This window comes from Mesoplodon bidens (genome assembly GCF_964165515.1).
Source record: "Mesoplodon bidens genome assembly, chromosome: 1".
Taxonomy (NCBI): domain Eukaryota; kingdom Metazoa; phylum Chordata; class Mammalia; order Artiodactyla; family Ziphiidae; genus Mesoplodon; species Mesoplodon bidens.
Window position 1 is genome coordinate 106,253,689 of NC_138176.1, and position 27,122 is coordinate 106,280,810.

General features: G+C 54.7%; 1 protein-coding gene across 3 annotated transcripts in view; it reads left to right on the forward strand.

The window, feature by feature from the left end:
• The window catches only part of LETM1 (leucine zipper and EF-hand containing transmembrane protein 1), a 31,024-nt gene extending 5,038 nt beyond the window's left edge, over positions 1–25,986 (forward strand). Inside the window, exons 3-14 of one of the 3 annotated variants that reach the window (XM_081225548.1) lie at positions 5,352–5,763; positions 9,595–9,738; positions 10,413–10,550; positions 11,210–11,413; positions 16,763–16,882; positions 18,264–18,395; positions 18,710–18,853; positions 19,274–19,408; positions 22,402–22,536; positions 23,369–23,550; positions 24,571–24,709; positions 25,690–25,986. In XM_081225548.1, coding sequence (XP_081081674.1) covers positions 5,352–5,763; positions 9,595–9,738; positions 10,413–10,550; positions 11,210–11,413; positions 16,763–16,882; positions 18,264–18,395; positions 18,710–18,853; positions 19,274–19,408; positions 22,402–22,536; positions 23,369–23,550; positions 24,571–24,709; positions 25,690–25,851 — 2,047 coding nt within the window. In that variant the 3' untranslated portion in view covers positions 25,852–25,986. Of the gene's footprint in view, positions 1–5,351; positions 5,764–9,594; positions 9,739–10,412; positions 10,551–11,209; positions 11,414–16,762; positions 16,883–18,263; positions 18,396–18,709; positions 18,854–19,273; positions 19,409–22,401; positions 22,537–23,359; positions 23,551–24,570; positions 24,710–25,689 lie in introns of all 3 variants that reach the window. The other 2 variants (XM_081225547.1, XM_081225546.1) reach the window with 2 other exon arrangements.
• Positions 25,987–27,122: the final 1,136 nt, after the last annotated feature.

Here is a 27,122-nt window from a genome sequence, read left to right on the forward strand (position 1 = left end):
TGTGTGAGAGTGTTGGACCCTTACGACCCCTTGTCCATAGAGCTGTGGGCTCTTCGGATTTTCTTATTCATTTGAGATTGTTGATTTGTTGCCTCATCTTGGCTATGAAACTTTTCTGGAGGATGCTACCTGGGACAGATTTAATTCCCTAAAACAAACAGTATACAAGCTGTACATGAAAACTGGATTGCTGTTAAAGCAAAAGTGTGTGTAAGCGTATTTCCAGTTTTCTGGCTCTTATACAGTCCTAAAATGAGTAGCTGGACCCAGCCTTTCCACCCATGAGCAGGTGTCTTCGTGGAGGGGAATGGGCACGTGGGCAGTGTTTGGCGGGGACACAACAAAGTATTTTCAAAAGCCCCTCCCAGCAGCAGCCTCTGCAGGGCCCCCACCTGCTGCCAGAGTGCTCCCAGCCAGCTCTGGGCTTTGATTTTAATTAGGTTCCTCTACTGATAGTCACCAGACTTTGTCGCCACAAAACCTCTTTTTGTGACGTGGAGGCATTAATGTATGAGTGTAGAACATCTTTACTCTTGCTGAAGTGTGCTTTTCTGGATTTTAGAGTTCTAAGTGAACTCTGTAATCGGCGGCTGGCGTTTCAGGGGCTTGGGGCCCAGCAGGTGGCTGGAAACGGGTGACCAGTGACCTGGGGGTGCGGTCATGGTTGCCGTGAAGGATATGGTCCCACAGGGTCAGCTGTCAGGGTTTTTCAGGAGAAGCTGGAAGTCTGGGTCTTGGTGTGAAGTCTCTGGTTTTAAAGTACTGAGCACTGAGGCAGGTTAGTTCTGCTGTGTGCCCTGGCTCTTCAGGTGGTGGGGCGGTGCCACGCGTGGGTCAGTGACGCCGGCGCTTGCAGGGCTGGCGTGCCTGCCTCTCCTGCAGGGGACAGTCTGCACCTGTCACTTGTCAGGGGCCAGGCCTCCCCTGCCTCCTTTCTCCACAGTCCTTCTAGACCAACTTTTGAATTATTTCCATTCTAGAATGGTCTTTTGGGGATTGTAACTGGAATGTCGTTAAACCCATAACATCATTGTGGAATATTAACTTTTAATATCACATGTGGTCTTTCCACCTGTAGGTTGTTTTCCCTCTTTCGGAAAAGGGTCTGTTGTGTTCCTTATGCAGGCCACGTGCATGGCCTTTAAGACAGTTGTCAGATGCGCTGTACTTGGTGGGGTTGAGGGGGCTCACTCTTCATTATCTTTTCTAAGTGATTGTTGGCGGCATGGAAGTTACTGATTTGAGTAGTTTCTCGTGCCTGGCCACTTCACACAGCTCTGTTGATTGTTTTAGCTCGCAAGGTAGCAAAGTTTTAGTTAATTGGCTGCCTAGTGCACAGTAGTGATTTTTTGTCTCTTCCTTCCCAGTGCGTTTGCTTCAGTTTTTCAGTGTTTTTTCACCTCAGTAGCCAGCTCTGTTATCAGAGAGCTATAGTCATTCACGCATTATCACGACAGCAAAAAACAGAGACTCTAGTGTTTTCTAAGTTCACAGTGTTTAGAAAGTTAAACACTTTGTTTAGAAAGTGAGATAGTGAGAACTGTAAAGCTGTCATCCTGAACTCACACACTTCAGATTAGGAATTATAGACGAGGGTTGAAGTCTTATGTCAGTCTCAGCATCCAGGAAATTTTATTTTTTATTTTGATCTCACAGTATAAGAAATCTTGAGTCACACAGATAAGTAGTTGTAAGTGGTACTCATTTGTATTAGTTTTTTTTAACAGTCATTTTGCAATCTCAGGGTTTTTTTTTTTTTTTTTTTTTTTTTTTTTTTTTTCTTTTTGTGGTATGCGGGCCTCTCACTGTCGCGGCCTCTCCCGTTGCGGAGCACAGGCTCCGGACGCGCAGGCCCAGCGGCCACGGCTCACGGGCCCAGCCGCTCCGCGGCATATGGGATCCTCCCAGACCGGGGCACGAACCCGTATCCCCTGCATCGGCAGGCGGACTCTCAACCACTGCGCCACCAGGGAGGCCCTCAGGGTTTTTTTAATATATAAATTTATTTATTTAAGTTTTGGCTGCGTTGGGTCTTTGTTGCTGCACTGGGGCTTTCTCTAGTGGCGAGCAGGGGCTACTTGTGCAGCGCGCGGGCTTCTCATTGCAGTGGCTTCTCTTGTGGAGCACAGGCTCTAGGCGCGCGGGCTTCAGTAGTTGTGGTGTGCGGGCTTCAGTAGTTGCAGCGCACTGGCTCAGTGGTTGTGGCGCACAGGCTTAGTTGCCCCACAGCATGTGGGATCCTCCCGGACCAGAGATTGAACCCCTGTCCCCTGCATCGGCAGGCAGACTCTCAACCACCGCGCCCTCAACCACCGCGCCACCAGGGAAGCCCTGCAATCTCAGTCTTAATTGAAACAGTCCAGACCCCTGAAGGGTGAGTGGGGGAGAGTTTCTGATCCAAGATAACATCGTGGACATTGTCTAGCTGCTCTCGCCTCCCTTATCATAGAAACAAAGGCAGAGAGGAAGCACCCACAACTTGAATGAGCCGTCGGACCGTAAAACAGCAGGCAGTTCTGAGACCCCGCAAGCGCCGAACCCCATTCAGTGGGAAAACCTGAGCTAATGAGCTGCTTCTGTTTTTAAGTCTCCCTTAGCGGGAGCGTGTGTAAGGCTCATTGCGGAAATACTGAGCTGCTGGTGACGGGTGCTGCCATCACAGGGATGTTCTATGGCCCCGAGGGCTCCAGGTCCCAGCTGAGGGGCATGTTGTCCTGCAGGCAATCATGGGGTCCCCTCTTCTCTCTGGGCACCTGCACTTCTGGAACACCCTCTGGGTCACAGTGCCTGTTGCACCATCCCGCCTTCCCTTTCCTGTTTGCCCTGAGGAGCTGAGGGGCACGTGGAGGGTCGGCGTCCTCCCTGGCCCAGGCTCGGGCTGCTGTCTTGGCATGCTGTCCCCCTGGGAAAGGGACGTTCCCACATGTTGTCAGGTGAGGGGGGCAGGCACTTCCAGGATGCTGATGCCTGGGCTCTGGTGGGTCAGGGCAGAGCAGGAGCTGCTTTCTCGAAGATGCCATCTGTCCCAGCTCCCCAAGGAAAGGCAACAGTGCCCACATTAGTTTTGTTTTGATGGAAATTTTTTAATAATTATGCAATTTTGTGCCTTTTGAATATAGCTAAATCTCTCTGGCTAGATCGTTAATAATCTCTCTAACATGAGTGAAGACAGCCAGATTTTGGGGCCCTGATGGCCCTCGCTGGATGCGTCCCACGTTTCTCTGCTTGGTCTGTTTTCATGGGTCTCTGTCCTTGCCTCTTGGCTGCCCCTCGTGACTGACATCACACCTCGAGGAAGCCACTTGCTTCCTTGGTAACTGAGTTGGAAAACAGGATAATTAAGCTTGATGAAGACAGGAGGTGTGGGTGTGATCATCTCCCTCTTTGAGAGGTGAGACTGAGACACAGAGAGTAATGGCTGAGCCAGCGGTGCTGCCGTGCCCTGGGCAAGGCTGTTCCCCAGCCTCTAGGACTCAGGACAGGGCAGGTTCAAGGGACCCGCCTTTCCTGGCTTAGGTGTTGACTGCGGGGCCGAGGGGCTCGGGACAGAAGAGAGGCTGGCGGGGGGTGCCATCTGCCAGCTATCTCCGCCCATACAGGCCAGAGCCAAGGTGCGCCATCCCTGCTTGTCCTTCAGTGTTCCCCGTGCATAAAAGGAGCAGCTAGGGCTTCCCTGGTGGCGCAGTGGTTGAGAGTCCGCCTGCCGATGCAGGGGACACGGGTTCGTGCCCCGGTCCAGGATGATCCCACATGCCACGGAGCGGCTGGGCCCGTAAGCCATGGCCACTGAGCCTGCATGTCCGGAGCCTGTGCTCTGCAGCGGGAGAGGCCACAACAGTGAGAGGCCCGCCTACCGCAAAAAAAAAGAAAAAAAAGGAGCAGCTAAACTAGACATTTCCCAGTTTTCTTCCAGCCCTGGCTGGTGGCTTCTCAACTGCTTTAATGGGGCTTGCTGTGCCCCAGGCACTGTTCTGGGTACTTCCTGTGTATTAGCCCGCACACATCCACTAGGGATGCTCTTGAAGCAGAGAGGTTGCTTGTCCAAGGTCACGCAGCAGTCAGTGGTGGAGCTGGAGTTTGACCTGGGATGGTCTGCTCAGAGCTCGGGTCCTTGCTGCTGGCAGCAGGCCAGGTGCGCAGGGATGACTGGACAGGTGGGAAGAAGCTGGGGTGTGTCAGTGATAAACAGCCTCTCAAGTGAGCGGGCCTTTGGCCACCCAGTGGTGGATTCGTGCGTGAGCAGGGAGAGGTTTCTGAAGGGACACGTGAGATGAGAAGATTGTGAAACACGGAAGGAGAATTGTGTGGGTAAATTGTTCCAGTGTTGGGTTGTAAATGGCCTTCCATCACGTGTTGCCATTGGAAGGGGACCTCTTCGTCGTGCCCAGACCTTGGGCTGTGCCAGGTCTAGTGGGCACCGAGAGCTGGGGAGGGCCGGGTCCAGGCTGCAGAAACTCAGGCTGCAGCGAGTGGCCCTCCTCGAGCGGCTGTCCTGCAGGCAGACACCGAGGACACAGCTGCCTGGGGCCCAGAAGAACAGACTGGCCTTCTGTGGCGGCCGGGGGTCTGGGCAGCCCTGTAGGCCTGCTATGGTGCCGACGGAGAGGGCTCTGAGGTTCCCACTTCCGGAAGCCCCTGGCAGCTTCCCGCTGTGGTGTGGAGGCGGCTCCCCACTGGGCCTCATGGAGCCCATGGTCCAGTGGGAGATGGCCCGCGTGTGAGGATTTGAGAGGGGTGGGCACCAGGGTAGCCCTGCAGGTCACGGGGCCCAAGGAAGCCCAGGGCGGAGCCAGCACCTGTGGGGTGTCCAGGCAGGCATGGCTGCAGAGGCTCTGGGCCTGGGGTCTGCCGCTGCGCATGGGCAAGGAGGCCAGTGCGGGAGCCGAGTGAGCCGCAGGGGGAGGAGAGGGAGGCCTGGGCTTTGGGCTGTACTCACCAGGTTTGTGTCCTTTTGCACAAAGGCCTTCGGTCAGCTGATGCACAGATCCGGGTCACCATTGATTGGAACATCCTCCCTGGTTTTCATGACTGACTTGTTCAGGAACCGCAGGTCTTTGTAGAAAGTCACCTGCTAGGGGAGAGGGCTGGCCTGGGAGACCCACCCAGAGGTTGGGTCTGTCTTGTCTGGAGGTCAAGCCTTTGCTGGTTGTTTGTGTCTGACCTGCTCCTTTGAGGCCGTGGGGACTGGCTCCCCTGAGTGTGTTTCTCCGGAGTCAGGAAGGGGCAGGGAGTCTGTCCTACACGCTGGGACGTTGGGTGTGAGGTTTTGATCCAGCTGTGGTCTGTGCTGCTGCTGGGAGGTCATGGCAAGGCTGGCCCCTCACCACTGGCTTCTTTTTTCCCTCTTAAAGGAAACTTCCGTTTGGCGGCTGCAGTCCCATCCACCCCGTGTACCTTTCCTTGCGAGGCGATCCCCTCGGCTGCTGGACTCTGAGGCCCAAGCACACGTGCGTGTTGGTCGCAGGGCCGAGGCTCCTTCCTGTGCGCTGCTGGCACTCGTCGCCCCCGCTGGGCGATGACTCTGTGGTGGAGAAGTCCCTCCGGTCCCTAAAGGACAAGAACAAGAAGCTGGAGGAAGGAGGCCCCGTGTACAGCCCCCCCGCAGAGGCGGCCGTGAGAAAGCCCTTGGGGCAGCGGGTCCTGGATGAGCTGAAGCATTACTACCACGGCTTCCGCCTGCTCTGGATCGACGCCAAGATCGCAGCGCGCATGCTCTGGCGCATCCTGCACGGCCACAGCCTGACCCGCCGAGAGCGCAGGCAGGTAATGGGCGTGTGCCCTGCTGGGGTCCCCTGTCAGTCGCTTTAACTGTCTAAAGTCACAGCAAGAGATTGTCCCGCAGTAGCTTTAGTTCTCACCTGAGTCAGCTGAATGTTTCTTTCAGACGCCTCAGGGTTCCTGATTTTCCACTGGGACAGTGTGTGGCTGACGCAGCTCTGTAGAGGAGGTGCAGCCGTAACCACGTTGGTGGGCACCCCGGGGCTCTGCCTGAAGTGTGCTCACGGCTCCTCCTTTGGAGTTTGTGGGGGTTTTTTGTTTGTTTGTTTTTTAATAAACTTATTTATTTATTTTTGGCTGCGTTGGGTCACCGTTGCTGCATGCAGGCTTTCTCTAGTTGCGGCGAGCGGGGGCTACTCTTCGTCGCGGTGCGCGGGCTTCTCATTGCGGTGGCTTCTCTTGTTGCGGAGCACGGGCTCTAGGCGTGTGGGATTCAGTAGTTGTGGCTCGCAGGCTCAGTAGTTGTGGCTTACAGACTTTAGAGCGCAGGCTTGGTAGTTGTGGCGCACGGGCTTAGTTGCTCCATGGCATGTGGGATCTTCCCGGACTGGGGCTCGAACTCATGTCCCCTGCACTGACAGGAGGATTCTTAACCACTGCGCCACCAGGGAAGACTGACAGGCGGATTCTTAACCACTGCGCCACCAGGGAAGTCCTCCTTTGGAGCTGTAATTGCTTGCTTAAGGTGTAGCATGTTGAAGGATTGACACTCGCACCATATAAGTGATTCTTTTAGAATGATTAAACTGCTAATCCATCCTTTTATGCCAAGTGCATTGTTGAAAGTTACCCCACAGTTTCTTTGAGTTGTCACAGACAAAGCTGTTGTTTCATGACTTAGTTTCTGCCTTTGTTAAATTGCTCTCATCAGATCCTTGATCCTTCATGCTGTCAAACCTTCTGCTCCCTTGTAGTCTGGGGACCTGGCCTAGCAGCAGTGACACCCCAGTAGCAATGAGCACCCCTGACTCCCAGCCCTGGGCATCTAACCACCCCCATGAAGAGGAACCGGGGCTGTTTGGAAGCATAACTGATCCAGGGCTGGGACAGCAGTGGTACTAGAATAACCTGTGTCAGAAAATAAGAAAAGGCTGGAAAATAAACAATGGGGGTGCTTCTGGGGATGGCCAGTGGGGGATAAAATGGGACTTTTTCCATTTCCCTCAGCAATAGTGTGTGGCTTCATGTTTTTTATGGTATTGTGAATGGAATTTTTTCATTGTGGTAAAATACACAACCTAAAATTTACCCTTTTTAAGCATTCTAAGTATATAGGCTGTGGCATTAAGTACATTCACACTGTGGTAAAGTTGGTACCACCATCTGTCTCCAGAACTCTTCATCTCTTGTCATCTTCCTAAGCTGAAACTGCACCTGTTAAATAGCAGCTCCCCACCCCTTGGCCCCCAGCCCCCGGCATCCATCATCTACTCTCTGTTTCTCTTAATCTGAACCCTTCAGGGACCTCATATCAGTGGAATCACACAGGATCTGTCCTTTGTGACTGGCTGGTTTCACTGAGCAGAATGTCCTCAAGGTTCACCTTCGCCATAGCAGGTGTCAGAATCTCCTTCCTGTTTAAGGCTGAATGATATTCCATTGTGTGTATGGACCACAGTTTGTTTAGCCATCATCCATATCCATGGACACTTGGGTTGCTTCCACATTCTGTCTGTTGTAGGTAAATAGAATTTTAAAACTTTCATTTTCCATTTGTTTATTGCTTGTATATAGAAATACAGTTGATTTTTATATATTGATCTTGTATCTTGCTGACTTACCAAACTCAGTTATTAGTTCTAGTATCTTTTTTGTAAATTCCATCAGACTTTGTATCAGGAACAGATTTTGGATTTTGTCAAGTGCTTTTTCTGCATCTATTTTTTTTACTATTTATTTTTAATTTTTTTGAATTATAGTTGATTTATGATATTGCGTTAAAGTGTACAGCAAAGTCATTCAATTATATATATTTTTTTCAGATTATTTTTCATGATACAGGTTATTATAAGATATTGAATATAGTTTGCTGTGCTATACAGTAAATTCTTGTTGTTTACCTTTTTTGTGTCTATTTAGATGAACGTATGGTTTTTTCTTTTTCTAGTTTTATTAACTAAATGGTTGATATTGTCAGATTAAATAAAAAAGCAAGACTGAACTCTACAAGTAACACATCTAAATGTAAAGACACAAATAGGTTAAAAGTAAAAGAATGGAGAAAGGTAAGTGGTGCTAACACTAGTCCAGGAAAGCCAACGTTAATATCAGACAAAGTCGATGTTAGAGCCAGGATTACCAGGGCAGAAGAGGTCACTCATGGTGACGAGAGGGTCAGGTTGCCAAGAGGACACGATATTCCTAGACATTTATACACTGGTAACAGAAGCTGGACGCTGGCTCTGTGTGTGGAAAATTTACAGAAAAAGCAAATTTGTAGAAACAAATCAAATCCCTGTTTGCCTAGACCCCAGAGTGGAAATGGAGGTTAACTGCAGATGGACACAGTGGGACTTTTTGTCATGATGAAAATGTTCTAAAACTGGATTTTAGAGATGGTTTCAGTCTATAAATTTACCAAAATTTATTGAATTAATACTTACAGTGAGTGAATGTTATGGTACGTAAATTAAACCTCGATAGAACTGCTAAAAATAATTTAATGGAGGAATGTCAAAAAACATAGGCACCAACTTGAAGGGTCATATCTGGGATCATTTGAGCATAAAAATATAAATGATAATGAATTATAAACAAATGAAAAACATGGGAATCCTTGAGTCCATTTTGATAATAAATAGAAGAATGAAGGTGCAAAGCGAGGTTGATAAATGGGAAGATGGGCTTGAGTTAGGAAATTGCTGTTTTGTGACCATCAGAGTAGAGGCTGGTTTGGGGGGAACCGTGATGAGTGTGCCTAGGGAGAGAGATGGGTGTTTATTTGCGTGCTCTCAGGGCGTTCCCTCACCAGTGGAGAGAACACCCTGTCCAGGTGATCACAGTGACCACTGTCACAGGGTAGGTGACACCTGACCCTCGGGGAGGGCAACCATCATGGAAAGTGGTGCTCCAGCCAGAAACGAGGCCCTTAGTAGAAATGACATCACTCCTCCAAAGACAGTCTCGTCAGTCATGGTGGAAACACAGCTGGTGATGCGGGGAGTGTAGTCTTGGCTGCTGTGCACCCAGGCAGTTCCGAGTGGAAGGAGCATGTGCTAAGTAGGCACTGGTGCAGGGGGCAGGTGAGCTGCTGGAGACCTGGCAGTGATTGTCCACTGCTCTCAGGGATTGTCGATTATTTCAAGTCGCAAATTTCTTTAATGTCTTCATCAGTGGTTTGTTTACATCAGTGAGGCACTTGGATTTTTTCCCTGATCGTTGCTGTGTTACATAGTCCTAAATCTAACCGATTGTGTCAGGGAACACAAGAGAAGTGCCCCGCCAACAGTCGGCTCTCCTTTCCACAGAGCGTCTGGAGTGCGTGGTGTGGCCGCAGCCTTCCCCGGAGGCCCTCGCTGCTGCCAGCAGTGGCCAGTCCTCCGTCTGTCAGTCTTGTCCAGCTGTCTGCCAGGCCGGTGGGCACCTGGCAAATGCCCTGGGCGGCGGCTCACTGGCAGCATCCAGTGATGGGTGCCACTGCACGCAGGGAGGTAGCTTCCACCCAGCTTTTCTGAAGGCTGTTGTCACCTTGTGGTTTGGCCTCAGGGTGCCTCCAGAGCCCTGTCTGCTCCCTGCGAGGCGCCTGCTGTTGCTCCTGCGGATGACTGTGCAAGAAATGCTCCCCAGTCACCCTCTGGTCCCTCCACCCCTTTCCAGTTCCTCCGGATCTGTGCCGACCTCTTCCGCCTGGTGCCCTTCCTGGTCTTCGTGGTGGTGCCCTTCATGGAGTTCCTGCTTCCTGTTGCCGTAAAGCTCTTCCCCAACATGTTACCGTCCACGTTCGAGACCCAGTCCATCAAGGTGACCGGCTCGTTTTGACCCAGTTTGAAAGCAGTTACAAGGCTGCATTGTTTTATGACTGGCATTTCAGATGTTAGATGTTTTTAAATTTTATGTTTTCTTCATAATTCAGTCATGTTGTGCTATGATTATTTAATAGATGCTGGTTTCAGGTTTGCTTCTCTTTAAAATGTGTCTTAAATTCTAGTTTTTCTAGACCAGTGTTCCTTGAGCCACAGGTCGAGACCCATTCGTGGGGGATGAGACGGGTCTAGGGCAGGGTTGGCAGACTTACAGCCCACGGGCCATGCCAGCCCTGCCCATTTTGGTCAGTAAGGCCTTCTGGGGACATGCATGCCTGTCGTGTATGTATTGTCTTGTGGCCTTCGCGTTTCACATGGCTCAGCCCACAGGGCCTAAAAGCTTTACAGGCCAGCTCTTTATGGAGTTTGCTGGCCCTTTCTCTGGCGGGGGTGGGGGGAGGGTCACACAAATTTTTTTAAATTGTGAAATAGAAAGTTTCCGAACACAGAGCTCATGGGTGGAGGAAGCACTGTTCAGGAGGCATCTGGCGGCGCTGGGTTGGGTGTACATGTACTTCGTGCTGGGGCTCGAAGCAGCTGCCGGACCAGCGCCGTCCAGGAAGCTGTGTGGGGTGGGAGCCCAGGAGTGCAGTGCCCTCTCTGACTTCGCAGGAAGAGAGGCTGAAGAAGCAGCTGCGGGTCAAGTTGGAACTGGCCAAGTTTCTTCAGGACACCATCGAGGAGATGGCCTTGAAGAACAAGGCAGCCAAGGGGAATGCCACCAAAGACTTCTCTGTGTTTTTCCAGAAGGTGCTGTGATGCATCGTCCGTTGAGGCCTTGCCCTGTTGGTCCCCAGTGCTGGTTAGCACCTCGGGGCTGCCCGCCTTATCTGGGGAGCGTGCCTTGTCTCCTTTCTTCCCTCCTTTTTACTGTGCACGATGGGGGCGGGGCTCCTGGAGGTCAAGCCTGCTGTTCCGAGAACGTGAACTTACGTTCACAAGCCCTGGCCTGGGTCTCCAGACTTTGCAGCAGCCGTGGGGGAAGTAGAGTTTGCAGGAACCTAAGACCCCACAGTTGTGACCAGCAGGGGGCTGGGCTGGGAAGGAGGGGCAGACTGCCCCATAGCCACGTCCACGGTGCGGGAGGAAGGCAAGGCTGCCCGCCAGCCCAGCATGGAGAGGCCCCGGCCTCCTCCTGGCCAGCCGCCTCGGCTCCGCTGGCATAGCAGACAAGGTCCAGGGACCGGATACCATCCCCTGCACGGACGCCTCGCTCGCAGGAGCCCAGCCAGGCAGCGCTCAGGGCTTTGGGTCACAGGGCCACTCCTGGTAGGAGATGTGAGCGGAGCTGAGGGAGGGTGTGGGTGACCCCTTCTGCTTTGTTTCCTGACTTGAGGCGTGTGACCCGAGGCCATGGGGGTGTAGGGGACACAGCCCACCCGTGGTGACCCTTACCATGGCTCCCGCAGATCCGAGAGACGGGTGAGAGACCCAGCAATGAGGAAATCATGCGGTTTTCCAAACTGTTTGAGGACGAGCTGACCCTGGACAACCTCACGCGCCTGCAGCTGGTGGCGCTGTGCAAGCTGCTGGAGCTGCAGTCCATGGGCACCAACAACTTCCTGCGCTTCCAGCTCACCATGAGGCTGCGCTCCATCAAGGCCGACGACAAGGTGAGTGCCCACAGCCTGCTCGGGGCTCGTCTTTGTCTCCTGGGGTGAGTGCTGGGATCGCGCGGTTTCCAGCGCCGTGACAGCACACCTTCCCGCGGTGGGACGTAGTCGCTGAAAAGGTGGAGTTTAAAGACAGCCTAATGTTTCATTATATGAACGTGTCCTAGTTTATTAACCGTCACTTTAGCTAATCTGCTACCCTAAAGAACCCTCTAATAAATACCTATTAACATGAATTTTGCCCTAGATCTTTGATAGGTCCTATAAAAATAGTGACCTAGAATTGCGGCTCCTGAGTAAAAAGGGCAGGAGGCCAAAAGCAAGTCCTGGCCCGTGACCAGATTGCTCTGGAGCTGTGCCGCCTGCCTGCCCCCATGCAGTGTGCACCCTGAGTGTGTGTGTCTCAAGAAGTCACGAAGTGTCCCTCGTTCTCCCTAGTGACACTTCTTGCCTTGAAGTCTGTGGCGTCTGGTCTGCTGATAGCTGAGCCAGCTTGCCTCTGGGCTGATCTTCCCACTTGTTCCTTACAGCCTTCCTGAATCCTCTCGGCCTTGTGTTTTCTACTGTTTTAATCTGCTCTGACGACCCTCTGTCTTATGGTTGGAGTATTTAGTCCGTACCCTTTCCTGTTTGTCCTGTGTGTTTTATGTTCCACTTAGTCTCCTTTCTTACCTTCTTTTGGATTAAACACATGTTTACTCTTCCATCCCCTCTCCATTAGCTTGCTCCTTATTTATTGTTTTAGCAGTTTCTCTAGAGTTTACAAACGAGCTTCCTCGACACACAGGAGTCTAATGGGAGTGAGTGCTTTTCCTGCCGTGCGCCAGGTCCCAGCTGCACTCGCCGTCCCCCGCCTCTGCGTTGCACGCGCTTTTGCTCCTGAGTTGATGTGTGTGCACAGCGTATTTACCCTCCTGACCCCCTTCCTTCCTTCCTGCATTTCCACCCAGACTGTTTCCTCCACTTGAGGAGTCCCCTCAGTTCCTGTTTGTATGGATTTGTCTGTATTAACCTTCCATTCTGCAGGGTATTGCTAGGTATAGGACTCCAGGCTTACAGTTCTCTTTTCTACATTTAAAGATGCCATTGAGTGCATGTCAGCCGGCAGGCCTATTATTGTTCCTTTGAAGGTGTCCATCTTTCTCTGGCAGCATCCGAGATGTTTGGATTTTGTTACATCTTGTTTGGATTTTAGCAGCTACACAGTAACGTCTCTAGGCGTGTCTGTGTCTGTGCTTATCCTATTTCCTGGTTGTGGTGCTTCCATCATTTCATTAAATACCACCCCCCACCCCCCGACATGGTTTATGTTCCCCTTAGACCGCTCACGGTCCCTGCATCACATATGCTCTTCCTGTATTTTACATCCTTTTGTACATGTGGTTTACTTATCCTCTCTTCTTGGTCTGATCACTCTTAAACCCATCCTCCAAGATTTTCGTCTGCAGGTAAAACTGTCTCTCTTGTTCTCCAGAAGCAGATCATCACTGCATTTTGTAAGGATGAAGAGAAGTTGTCTCTCTGCTCTGCTGGAGAATTTGCAGTGCGGCTGCCCCTCCTCGGGAGAGGCAGCATGAAGGCAGGAGGCCTGGGTTGTGTCCTGGCCACTCACTAGCTTTGTGACCTTGAACAAGTCACCTCACTTCAGTGCTTCAGATTCCTATGAGGTGGGGCGGTGGCCAGATCTCTGCTGTTGAGAAGGTCGAGGGGGCATACTTTCCCCGGACGTTAAATGGTAAAAAACATACATAAGAAGAATCTGAAAAGTGGGGAGAAGCCCCTGGGACCCCAGGAATGACACAGGAGGTCTTTGTGCCTCATAGATCCAGCCATGGGGCTGAAGAAGCCAGAATCGCCAACAAGGACAGACTTTAGAATCCCATCCTATGGTCAAAGGAAAGGAACGGGGCTACCTAGCAGGACAGAAGACTTAAGAGAGTGACAGCTCTGCTCCAGCCAGACGCCACAGGAAACAGTGTCTCCCCAGCCCGACCCTCCCCGGACTCCCCCCGCTACACACACACACAGTGGCGGTGGGGCTGGGACCGCCACCCTCAGGCTGTAGCAGCTGGGATGGTATGGGGAAGGCCCCGAGGAGCTGGCTCATTCATCCCTGGCCACCTGCCCCCTGTGGTGTCAGTAGAGACCAGCAGGGGGCCTGGCCTCCACCTGCACCTGACAGTTCCAAGACACTCTCCATACTTCCCTGCTGGAGTGGTGTCAGGAGGGGCCAGTAAGAGGTTCTCCTGCCCCTCCCAGCCAGGGAGGCATGCGGAGCCTAGCGGGGAGGCCAGACTCCACCCACCCCTCCCAGTAGACTCAGAAGTACCTCTCCCCCAGGCCTCAGTGGAGGCCAGATCTCACCTGTTCCAAAACGTACCCGGGATGTAATTTACAGTGACTGAGTGATGTCCCAGAGAGCTCAGGGCCGTTGGAAGGAACCTGTGCTCACACTTCCCCAGAAAAGGGGACCAGGAAGTGAGGGGAGGGAGGAATCGAGACTCAGCCTTCATCACTGGTGCAGTGGGAGTGGTCAACTGGAGACGTTTTTGACTGGGCAGGATGTGAAGCAGAGGTCAGAGTTTGTGGTTGGAGGATTTGAAATATGATTTTAGCACGCCCAGGAAAGCCAGGCTGCAGGGGAGATGTAAACAACTTTGTCCGTTAGTTTGGATCAGTAGATGCCAGATTGTCAATTGCACAACCTGTAAACGTTGGGTAGTACACCCCCATGCCAGAGCACTGTCAAGAGGAAGCCAGTTAGGATAGAAGATTGAAGTGAGCTCCAGAATCTCATAGCATAATACCCAGAACGTCCAGCTTCAATTGAAAATCATTCCTCATGCTGAGAACCAGGAGGACCCCAAAGTGAATGAAAAAAAGACAAGCAGTGGGTGCCAGTGCTGAGAGGACCGAGAAAATGGATCCTTCTGACCATTGGCCACTTCCCAGATTCAGTAAAAGGCAAACATCTGCAGATTTAAGAAACTGAGCAAACCTCAGGACAAACACAAAGAAGTCCACACAAAGACACATAGTCAAATGAACAAACGTGAAGGACAAAGAAATGATTTTGAGGGACTTCCCTGGTGGCGCAGTGGTTAAGAATCTGCCTGCCAGTGCAGGGGACACAGGTTCGGTCCCTGGTCCGGGAGGATCCCACATGGCGCAGAGCAGCTAAGCCCGTGCACCACAACTACTGAAGCCCTCACGCCTAGAGCCCATGTTCCATAACAAAAGAAGCCACTGCAGTGAGAAGCCCACACACCGCAACGAAGAGCAGCCCCCGCTCGCAGCAACTAGAGAAAGCCCGTGTACAGCAATGAAGGCCCAATGCAGCCAAAGATAAAAATAAATAAATTTATTTTTTAAAAAAGAAATAATTTTGAAAGCAATGAGAGAGAATGGCATCTTACCTGCAGGAAAAACAATTCAAATGACAGTGCATTTCTCATCAGAAACCATGGAGGCCAGAAGGAACTGGAAAGTATTTTTCGTGTGCTGGAAAAAAAGAAGTCTGTCAATTCAATCCTAGATTCAGCAAAAATAAAAATTAAAGATAAAAACGAGGGAGAACTCAAGACATTCTCAGATGAAGGAAAACTACGACAAGTTGTCACCAGCAGAGCTGCCCTAGAGGAACCTTGGGGTGTTAGGAAGAAGGAACACGACAAGCACAAGGCTTTGCTTCTGCTCGTGTGTCTTCTAAGTAAAGTGAGATGGTGGAGTCAAAAATGGGGCACTGTGTGATGTGGCTCTGTGTCAGTAGGTGACATTAGGACGAGCTCGACAAGTGGGGGAGGATGAAGGGGGGAGGCCACCACGTTCCCTCCATGATGAGGTAGGTGTGTCATGTGATACCAGAGCAGCCCCTGAAGATGGACGCAGAGATGTGCTCAGAAGCGCAGGAGAGAAGTGCAGATGGGATCCACGTGCCCCACGGGAAGATGGGGAAAGGAAACAAACAACCCAGATGTCCTTCACGGGGCGAACGGTAAAACCAGGACGTTTGTACCATGCAGTGTACTCACTAAGGAAAAGGAGTGGGTCATTACTACACACACTGCGTGGATCCTCAAGGAGTCCCAAAAGGCTACGCGCTGTGCAGTCCCATCCCTGTAACGCTCTTCAAGTGACAGAATCACAGGGATGAAGAGCAGATTGGTGGTTGGTTCCCAGGGGTCACGAGGGGGTGGGAGTGTCTGTGAAAGGGCGTCGTGAGGTCCTCGTGGGGACAGAGGTGTCTTCTGCCTGGACTGGCTCGGCATCACATCCCTGCGGTGGTTTGATACTGCACATTGCAAGGTGTTAGCCACAAGGAGGAGCCGTGCGGCTGCACGTCCATCTACGGTTGTCCCAGAGTGGACGCAGGTAGCGGTCGTGTCCTCCTCGCAGGGTCACTGGGGGGTTTAAATGGGGGGAGCAGGTGGCACTGTTGCCCTTTGTTCCTCCTCTCCCCTCGTCCCTGCACAGTGCAGGACGGGAGAAGCGTGGAGTTCAGGCAGCAGGGCTGCTCCCTGGGCAGAGAGCGGGCCCTGAGTGGGTGTCTTCGCATCTAGGGGTGGGTCCCACGGATGGGTCCCATGGGTCCCACCCTCTGTCAGACGGTCTGATCACTGCAAACCTGGAATCGGGGCCTTGGTAGTGGGGGTTTATCTTGTGTTTGGCAAAGCATAGTAGGAAGGTGGTTTCTTTCTTTTTTATATAAATGTATTTATTTTATTTATGTATTTTTGGCTGCATTGGGTCTTCATTGCTGCACGCGGACCCTCTCTATTTGCAGCGAGCGGGGGGTTGCAGAACATGAGCTCTAGGCACGCAGGCCTCAGCAGCTGTAGCGCGCGGGCTCAGCCGTTGTCGCTCGCGGGCTCCAGAGCGCAGGCCCAGGAGCTGTGGCACACGGGCCCAGGTGCTCCGCGGCATGTGGAATCTTCCCAGACCAGGGCTCAAAGCCATGTCCCCTCCATTGGCAGGTGGGCTCTCAACCACTGCACCACCAGGGAAGCCCAGGAAGGTGGTTTCTTTTTTTTTTTTTTTTTTTTTTTTTTTTTGCTGTACGCGGGCCTCTCACTGCTGTGGCCTCTCCCGTTGCGGAGCACAGGCTCCGGACACACAGGCTCCGCGGCCATGGCTCGCGGGCCCAGCCGCTCTGCGGCATGTGGGATCTTCCGGGATAGGGGCACGAACCTGTGTCCCCTGCATCGGCAGGCGGACTCTCAACCACTGCGCCACCAGGGAAGCCCAGGAAGGTGGTTTCTAATCAGACACTTAGTTCCCAAGCATGCAAATGCAGACAGCACAGACCCATAGTGACCCTTCAGGAGGTAATTGGCTGGCTTCCTTTGACAGCTGATCGCTGAGGAGGGGGTGGACAGCCTCAATGTCAAGGAGCTACAGGCGGCGTGTCGAGCGCGAGGCATGCGGGCCCTGGGCGTCACGGAAGACCGTCTGCGGGACCAGCTGAAGCAGGTGCGTGCGGTGTGGTGGGGGCCCTTCCATCCCAGCAGGGGGTGGGAGGCTGCGCCGGCTCAGCTCCCACCTGGGCCTGGGCCTGTGTGCACTCCGCACACGGTGGCTGCCCGCCACTCCTGGGTGCCGCTCCGATCTCCCTTACCGGCTCTTGGTTGCTTTTGGTGTGCTTACTGTTCCCTCCGCCCGGTCTTCTGTGGACACACGAGGACGAGGTCAGCTTCCTTTGAAATTCCAGTACGACTCTCAGCTGAGGCAAGGGGTGTTTGGGGAAGTAGGACCCAGGCCAGGCCGACCTCCGAAGCCCCTGCTCTTGGCAGCCTGGGTCTGAGTGACCCTGCCTTCTCCGGCTGCTCAGAGGGGCCCTCGGGCAGAAGCCAGGGGCCGGCGAGGCAGGGCCACAGGCCTGCCTCGCCGGCATGGGTCTGAGTGGATGCGACGATGGGTAGGCAACATTCACAGCAACTCAGCCTTCATATGAGAAGGAGCAGGGCGCCAGCTGGGCACCCGCCTCGGGTTGTCTTCCCAGTGTAGACAAAGACCTGTTGACACCCGCTGCCCCCCTGCTGACACAGACGGTGCTTAGTGGGCAGTACATTCTTGTCTCTTGTCTTCACTGACCTTGTCTCTGACAGGGTCCCCTCGCAGACCCTCCTCTGTGTGGGGTGCCCTAGGTCCGCCTGGGCTGGAGCACACCTGGGGCACTCGAGTATGGGGCCCTGTGCCCGAGGGGTGTCAGGAATCGGGGTGTTTCGGTTTCCAAGGGCTCAGGTGTCTTCCTTCTCTCGTCGTTTAACCTGTGCTCGGCATTTTCTCCCTGTTCTGAGAGTTCTTCTCGCCCCATCTTTTGTCCTGTGTCTACTTTGTGTCCAAGCATTGTTGGGGTCTCTTTTGTCAGTTTGAACATTGTCTGTGTCACTAAAATAGCCTCAAACAGTGCCCAGCTCATGGTAGCTGTGCAAACCTCAAACACCGAATGAATTCACCAGTGCCACCTTTGGAGTTTCTGTGCCATTGTTAAGTGAAGAACTTTGGGAACAGGACCTGGCCGTCTCGCTCAGTGTTTTATGAGCCCTGCGGCCTTGCTGCGGGGGTGTCTCCTGCTCAATTGACTGAGGTGGGCAGTGGGCATTAGCACAGCAGTAAACAGGCCTTTCGGAGCTTGCGGTGTCTCTCTCGGGAGAACTCACTTTGGGGACGTAGGGGTCCGCCCACTCAGGTGCCGCCGTGGCTGTTGCCACCGGTCTCCTCCTCCTCCCCTCCCCTACGCAAACCAGAACAGAGAGGAAAGTTCCAGGGCCAGAAGCCCTTGCCCAGGTCACGGGAGACGTGGGTGGGACGAGGCCGGCAGGTGAGTTTGGGTCTCCACCTCCCACTCCAGTGGCTGGAGCTGCACCTGCACCAGGAGATCCCGACGTCTCTGCTCGTCCTGTCTCGGGCCATGTACCTTCCTGACACCCTCTCACCCGCCGACCAGCTCAAGTCCACCCTGCAGACCCTTCCGGAGATTGTGGTGCGTGTTGCAAGGCCCCCTTCTGCTGCTCACTCTGCCGGGGGCCCTCTCCCTTCTGGGGGAGCCCCCGGACCCGCCGCTCGCCCTCTCCTTTCTTGTCTGTCCTCTGCATGCTGAGGGCCCTGCGGTGCGTGCAGAAGTTGGCCCTTGGGGTCCTCAGGGCGTTTCCCAGCAGCCAGGGTTCCTGCTCCTCGGAGAGCAAACCCTGATAGCCACGACGCCCCGAGACCCGGGCCGGGCGCCACGTGGGCTGCTCTGGCGGGGGCGCGCCTGCCCTGCTTCCAAGCGCGCTCACGGGTGTCCCCTCCCTGAAGGCGAAGGAGGCCCAGGTGAAGGTGGCCGAGGTGGAGGGCGAGCAGGTGGACAACAAGGCGAAGCTGGAGGCCACGCTACAGGAGGAGGCGGCCATCCGGCAGGAGCATCGCGAGAAAGAGCTGCAGAGGCGGTCCCAGGCGGCGGTGAGCGGGCAGCGGGGCGGGGGACGGGCTGGGCCCGTGCATGGGGTGGGGTGGGGGCACGGTGAGGCAGACGCACTCTTGCGGCTCGGGCGCCAGTGAGTGCAAGCGGCCAGCCCGGCCCTGGGGCCCTGAAGCTGAGGTTCAAGGCTGTGGCGACCTCACCGAGGCCTCTGGTGGCCCGTAGACACTGGGGCATGGATGCAGGAGCTGCGTGACTGCGCTCATCACGCGCTGGGCCCGCGTGGAGGGTCCTGCGGCGGAACCTGGCAGAGGCAGACCCCGCTGCCAGCCGGCTGGGCTCTGTACACCTTGCCCCTCGCTTGGCGGCCCTCTGGCCAGCGGCACGTCTGCCGGTGTGGATGCCTGGGAAGGCCACGGTCTGACGGGTGGTGCTGAGCTGGCAGCGGCCTTGCGTTTCAGAAGGAAGTGGAGCCTGAAGTGGTGGCAGAAGGTGCCCCTGGGAGGCTGGTGGTCGAGCCACAGCCGGAAGAGCCTGATGTGACCCTGCCGTCCGAGGCCCTGACGGACAGCGCGCCCGTCCTGGAGGGCTTGAAGGTAACGGCGCCCGCCTGGAGGGAGTGGTGTTGGAGCCACGCTGCAGGGCCAGCGAGCCTGCCTGCAGGGTGGGGGCTCCCGAGGAAGCGGGGCCGGGAGGCCTTAGCCTGGCTTTTCAGGGTGACGGTGGATGGTTGAGGGGTGAGGAGAGCGAGGCCGGGGAGGGTGAGGCGGCCCTGCCCTGGCTCCGGCCCCTGTGCTCTGTGTGGCAGGGCGCCCAGCGGGGGAGCCCCCCTTGCTGTCCCCTTCCCAGCTGCCCGGCGCAGGGGCCCCGACGTGCTGTGCGCGCTGGGGGTGCTCGCTTCTGGCAGCCTCCCCGTTGTGGTTGTAGCCCATGTTCCTCATGAGACGCCTTCTGCCGGGGGAACCGCCAGGTGGCCCCTGACACACACAGCATGATGGGCAGAGCAGCTTCTGAAGGCATGTTGAGGGGAGGAGGTGTTTACTAGACGGCCGGCAGCAGCGTCAGGCAGCTGGAGTAGGAGACAGAAACCAGGACGGCAGCTTTATGTCTGGGGATTCCCAGCTAGGTCCCGGGGTGGGGCGGGTCGGGGACCACCGCATTCAGAGGTCGGAGGGGGGACGAGGCCGTGGTGGGAGGTGCGTGTGATGTCGAGTGTGTTGATTGATACCTGGGTGGAGGGGTGGGCCTGGTCACGTGTCCTGAGGGCCGGGTGGATGGGGACTGACCCCTGATGGGCCCCGCGGGGTCATTGGAGGTGGAGGGAAGGGCCCCACTGCAGGGCCTCAGGGAGGAGCCTCCTCCAGTCCTGTGCGTAGGAGGGGACCCTGAAGAGGGTGCAGGGCCAGGGTGGGGTGGTCAGGTTTCGGGGAGGAGCCAGGCTCTTCGTATGAGAAGAGAAGCATAAAGCATCAACACCGGGGGTCTTGGTGAAGGGAGCTGTGGGCTGCAGGGCTGGTGTGGTGTGGTGGACAGGGGCTGGCGTAGCCTGGGATAAGCCCGGTGAGCCTCTGTTCACCCGGTGATGGCCCAGGAGACAGATGAAGATCCACACACTCTTGTCACTGATAGGAGGCTGGGAGGAGGAGGGTCCCGGGAGCCTGGGCTGACCTAGGCTTGAAGGGTGACCCTGGGAAGGGTCAGGAACCGAGGTACCAGGTCATTTTGAAGGCAGTTTGGGGCTGAGGCCGGGAAGCTGAACAGAGGCGGGGCCTGGTCGGGCCCATGGAGCGTGGTCTGGGAGAAGGGATCACTCGTCAGCAGTAGGGCCAGGATGGTTGGCTGTCTCCATGGAAACAGATGCGTCCCATTTCCAGTGGATTCAAGACTTAGACGTGAAAGGACATTTAAACTCTCCGGAGAGCTTATGAGCTAAGGATCGCCAAGGATTTCTTAGCAAGGAGCACAAACCTTTAAAAACTTACACTGAAGAACCTTGGTTTGTTGGAAAGATGCCACAGAGAGTCGGGGCACCGCCGTTTCCTATTTGCAGCGCAAGCCTGGGTCTTATCGGTATTGACCATTTACTCGGACAGAGACCTGAATAGCTCTAGGAAATTGAGTTGGTAGCTGAAGAACCTCTCCACAGGGAAAGCCCCAGACCCACATGGCTTCAGGGGGGAAGTTGCTGGTGAGTCCAAACATGTAAAGAATAAACCCTTCCTGCGCTACACAAACCCTTGGCAGAAAGTTGAGAAGAGGATATTCTGAGATGAGCATCCCCTGATGCCAAAACCAGATGGATACGAGACAGCTACAGACCAGTATCTGTCCTGAACACAAGTGTGAAATTCTCAACAAGTTTCTAATAAGTGAAATGCAGCTGTTCTGTAGAAAGGATAATACGCTGTGACCTCGTGGGGTTTGTCCAAGGAATACAAAAAAATTAGTCAGTGTAATGAGCACATTAATAGCCTCAAGAGAAAAACCATGTATGATCATTTCAGTAGATGCACAAAAAGTGTTTGGCAGAATCCAGCATCTCTTCTCAGTTAAAAAGGTCTCTTAGCAAACCAGTGGGAGTGAACCTTCTCAACCCCACTTAAAGCAGCCAGAGTGGCACCTGTGGTCACAGGGTCCCTAACGGTGGCACAGGCGTCTGCTGTCACCACCAGTTCAGCATCGGACTGCAGGTCTGGCCAGGATGGTTAGAAAAAAACAAGTAAAATCACACAGAAGCGAAACTCTTTATTCACAGATGACGTGAGCACCTAAAAGGTCATTGTACTTCTTTGTACTAGTAATGAACAATCAAGTTGAAATTCTAAGAAGCATATCACACAATAGTATTTAGAAAGTGAACTACTTAGGGATAAATTTGAAAGTAGATATGAAGACCTGTACAGGATGCTGTAAAATGTTGCTGAGGTAGATTAAAGCAGTAAATAAATGGAGAGCTTCACTGCACTCGTGGATGTGAAGACTCGGTGTTGGTAGGATGTTAATTCTCCCCAGCCGATCTGTGGATTCAACACCATCAAAATCCCAGCAGGCTTTGTTGTTGACATTGACAAACTTACTCTAAAACATATATGGAAATTCAGAGGACCTAGAATAGCCACGACGACGGAGAGAAGCAGGTTTGGTGTATCTGCAGATGGAATCGTACATGGCGGTCAGAAGGAACACACCGTCACGTGGGTGAATCTCAGGTTGACGGAGCTCGAGCCGGTGTGACACCGTTTTTCAGAATTCCAGCAAACGAGGCTGTCATGGCAGAAGGCAGGCCAGTGGGGGTGGGGACGTGGGCACGAGGAAACCTTCAGGGTGACGATACTTCTCTGTCGGGTGGTGGTGGCTCCCTGGGTATGCACGTCTGCCGGACACATTTGTACAGGTGCACTCAGGTGCAGGAGGCCCCTCGGAGAGCGAAGACCGTGACTGCACGTGCCTGTCGCCTCTCCCAGAGCCCAAGACTGGCAAGCGCAGTGAGGGCATGGGACACGGATAGAAAAGTGGCCAAGCCTTCAGGGGAAAGCCAGCTATTCCCCTTCATGTAGGGTTTCGGTTTGCTTGTTTATTTTCTTTCCAGGAAGAGGAAATAACTCAGGAGGAAATTGACATACTCAGTGACGCCTGCTCGAAACTGAAGGGGCAGAAGAAATCCCTGACGAAAGAGAAGGAGGAGCTGGAGCTGCTGAAGGAGGACGTCCAGGACTACAGCGAGGTGCGGCGAGGACGGCAGGGACGGTGGGGCGGGGGGGACGGGGCTGAGGCTACAGGCAGAGTAAACCCAGGCTGCATCGCCCCGGAGTATTCAGTGATGCCTCCATCAGATAAGGGATAAGCTGGCCAAATGGTCTTTGGAGAGAAAACTGAATTTAAGTAAATCTTATTCAGTAGCTTTTCTAGTCATCCCACTCTGTCACTTTCCCCTGGAATGCTGGCCATTCGCCCTTGTCGATGACACGCACATATCTTTTTAGTTTCTAAACACATGAAGGTATCAGATGAACAGTCTGGTCACTTGGTATATAAAATCTTATTTTTGTTCATGATTCCCCAAAAGAGACTTCTTTCTTACATACTAGTTATTTATTTATTTATTTTAAGATTGGTAAAAATAATCTGTTATTTTCTGAACTTTGTCGTGGCAGCCCTCTTGTGTGGGTTCTCTAGTCCCCACCTCACCTCCCGTTCTTCCCTGTAACACTTGCTCATAGGGAAAACCACAAGTTGGAATTAAAGAAGGCACTCACCATTCCTGGATTCTTTCACTGTCCGGAAGAAAGTCGGGGTTCAGGACAGAGTTCATTTCCTTTGCTACAAAAGCAGTGCTTGAGTTTGCAAAGACAAGAACCAATTTGCATGATAGACAGCAGTAAGCCTGCTGCTTTGTGGCTCGGGTTAATGGGACTGCTCCGCCCACAGCCTAGACCTTTCCACCTTGATGATGGAGTCTGGGTTAATCCAGTTACTTCTGCAAGGTGAACTTAAGGTTTCTTTTTTAGTTTTAAGGCAGTCTTTTTACAAGCAAATAATTTTATTAGGACTTGCAGGAGATCAAGAAGGAACTTTCAAAGACTGGCAAAGAAATCTACGTGGAAGAGTCTAAAGCCAGCAAGAGGCTGACGAAGCGGGTACAGCAGATGATCGGGCAGATCGACAACCTGCTCACGCAGCTGGAGGCCGATCAGAAGGCTGGCAAGCTGGGCCTGGCCGCCGAGGGCTCGCCTGCAGGGTGAGTGTGCAACGCGGCTGCCAGGGGCCTGGAGCCCGGGAGGCCCAGGGCCTTTCTGACCAGAGCGCGTTTCTCAGCTTTGGTGACCAACTGCCCCGCCCCTCTGACCTAGCGGCTGCAACCAGAACCCAGGTGTCTCCAGTTCTCCACGACACTGTCACTGAAGTGGCCCCAAGTTGGGTCTTCCCTGCACGCGCATGTGCTCACACACATAAGCGCACGCACACACGGTGCAGCGCTGTCAGCCCACGTCTGGAGGACCTTGGCTGCAGCTGCCTGCTCTCCCTGTGTCCACTGCCCCCCCGCCCCAGCTCTCTCCAGGCTGTTGTCACTGGTCCTTTCAGAGTGTCCTTCGGATCACAGCTCCCTTGGGAACCGCCAGCCTCTCCCTGTCCCTTCTCCCCTCCCTCCAGCCTCCTCCCTCTTCCTGAACTCCTACATACAGGCAACTCAATAATGACCCCCTGCACGGGGGCCGGCTCTGCACTGGTGTATCCCACATGCCTGGGACAGCGGCCAGCGGGGGCCAGCGTCGTGTGAGTGGCTGCCGGATGCTCGGCGCTCCCGTGGGTCAGGCACCACACCACGAGTGCCCACATCTCCAGGGGGCAGGCAGGCAGGCTGGCTGCAGGGCCCCTGCTGTTCTCAGGTCAGCGGCCCTTACCCCCGGGCAAGGCCAGTGTCCCCTCTTGGATCGACCTGCTGTGCTGTGTGGGCCCACCTGCCCTCACTGGTCGGAGGGCAGTGTGGCCATACTCAGCTCCTCCCACCCTGACCAGGGCGCACGCAGGCCTGTGGGACCCACTGGAGAGGCTGGGCTTGCTGGGCGGCTGCGTACGCACAGGAGACCCTGGACGGGGCGGTGGTTTCTGTTTCTGTGTCCAAGTTGGCTGGGTGTTCCCAGAGGACGGGGCGAGGGAGCTCTGGAGGGAGGGGCTGTCTGGGGCAGGTCTGACCCACGGGGCCCCAGTGAGGCTGTAGGGGGTGCCAGCTGTGCCGCACGCGGGCTGTGTCCCCCAGGGAGACCGTCATCAGCGTTGCTGAGCTCATCAGTGCCATGAAGCAAATCAAGCACATTCCCGAAAACAAGCTCATCAGCTTGGCCTCAGCACTGGACGAAAATAAGGATGGCAAGGTCAACATCGACGACCTTGTCAAGGTGGGTCGTGGGGGTCTTGCTGGGAGCCTTTTCCACCTGTGCGTCCACCCGAGAGGCCCCTGGGGCTGGTCTCGCCCTCACCACAAACACAGAGTGGAGTCAGGGCAGTGAGGCCATCCTTCCGGAGCAGGCCACCTGCTCTTGCCTGGATGCCTGGCCTCCCCGGGCCCAGCCCTGGCCGGGTCTGTGGAGCACGGTCTTGGGGTGGCTGGGCCGTGGCAGCCTGGAGGGGACGCGTGTGGTCCTCGGGGCTGGGCCTTGGGACCCCTGGGGGCCGCCGGAGGCCTGAGAGGGTGCCGGGAGCTTGGGCAGCCCAGGAGACCTGCACGGGGCTCCGCCTTCACAAGGACGGCTGTGGGCTCTGGCGTTCCTGTGGAGAGCACGCCTTCACCAGCGGCTCTCATGGCTCCAGGGTCTCTCCAGCCCGTCGGGGACTTTCCACTCAAACGTCTACCCAGAATGTCAGCGGACGTCACTTTGGTCGGGAGCACGGCCTTTCCCGTTCGTGGGCCGAGCGCCATCACCCTAGCGGCAGCAGTGGCTGGGCGGGGCCCGTCGTCTGGGGCCCCTCCTTGGTGCTCACGGCGCTCTGCCCGAGCAGGGCCCGGCCCGGCAGCCTCTCTATGTCGTCCATCCCACCTTCCTGCAGCCCTGGGACTTGAGGGAGGCACAGCTGGCACCCTCGCCTGGGCCCGTGGACCGTGGGCCTCCTGCTCTCTGAGCCCCGCTCCCTGGCGGCTCATAGCCTGGTCTGGGGCTGTGGAGCCTGTTGGCTCCATGTGGGTGGGGGTCTGGCCCTCAGAAGACCGGGGCAGATGGAGGACCCAGGGCCCCCAGCGGGACAGCGTGGCGTACAGGTGCCAAAGGCCATCCCAGCCTGGTGGCCGTGTGCCGTCTGCCCTCCATGTCCTGAGGGGAGATTTCATGCTGTGAAGGGGCAGAGCCACCTCTGAGGCCCTTGTCCCTTCCCGTGTGTGCAGGTGATCGAGCTGGTGGACAAAGAAGACATTCACATCTCCACCAGCCAGGTGGCTGAGATTGTGGCCACGCTGGAGAAGGAGGAGAAGGTGGAGGAGAGGGAGAAGGCCAAGGAGAAAGCCGAGAAGGAGGCCGAGAAGGAGGCCGCAGAAGTGAAGAGTTAGGGGCCGCCCGGCTCTTAGGTGCCTTGGTGGCCCTTCGTGCATCTGCCGCAGCGGTCCTAACGTGACGGTGATTGCTTTGAAGTGATTCTTAGAGACATCTAATATTTTGTCTGGAATAAATCAGAAACTTCATAATCAGTGATTTTTAATTTTCATCATTCCACGAAGATTCAGTCAGTCTGGAATCCCTGAACCCTCCAGGGAGTCTGCTCCGGACTCACGCGGTGGCCAGTGCTGTTGTGGTCCCAGCTGGGGCAGGCAAGCGTGTGGCCTGCCGGCAGTGGGGGCTCGTGGCCCTCCACAGCCCCCCTGGGCTCCTGAAGCGGCTCAGGCCTCCCCGCATGTCCCCTGGTGGTGTCTGCTGCGGGAGGAGAGAGGACCGGCCGCGTGGACTCCCTGTGTGGAGCCCCAGGCGTGGGATTGGAGTCGTGCAGACACAGCCGCCTCGGCCTGGAGAAGACGCTTCGTGAGTCGTGGGCTTGGATTCCCACAGATCAGTGTGAATAGGAGCCACTCGTGTGCGCTCCCAGGCTCACACCTGTAGCGAGTGAGTGAACACACCCGTCGTCTCCGTGGCCTCTGGAGGGCTGTGTTCTTTCACGGGACGTCAGGTCTCCTGCAAGTTCGCTCTGACGTGTGTATCCGAGCTCTTTCTTGAGTTCTCTTTGATTCTCACCTAACCCTGACCACTTAACTGGTACAGAATTTCCTCACATGACAGTCTGCCCACCTGAGTAAATCCAACGTAAATTATGCCAGGAGAGGTGCTAATGAAGCCCTGGAAAATGAAGCGTCTCATGTGCAGTAATTTGTTGTGCTTTTAGAAAGTTTCCTCATTTGGGGTGTTAGCGCCTCACCGCCCCCGTGGGTGTTCAGAGTGGGTTTCGCCGCGTGTCCGGTCACAGGTCCACAACCGGCAGCTCGGGGAGGCCGGTGCTCCATGGCGGGAGCGGGGGGGTGCTGGGCGGCCTGCGGCCCCAGCTCTGTCTGACTGCTCCCGCGAAGGCTGGGTCAGGTACGGCAGGAACGTTCTTTGGGGGAAAACAAACATAGGAATCAGAAGACGTGGGCCTAGAGTGGCCAGATGAGCTGAGGGGGGACAACGATGAGATGATAGCTTCCAAGTTACTTGAAACTTTTTACCCAGCCGCTAAAGAAGAAACTAGACAAAATAAGATTCTATATTCTCAGATGTAAACCTTCATAAAGGGACAGTGGGTTCTAAAGGGTTCCTAGTTCAGTTATTCCAGAGGCACGTTCCCCATGCTTAA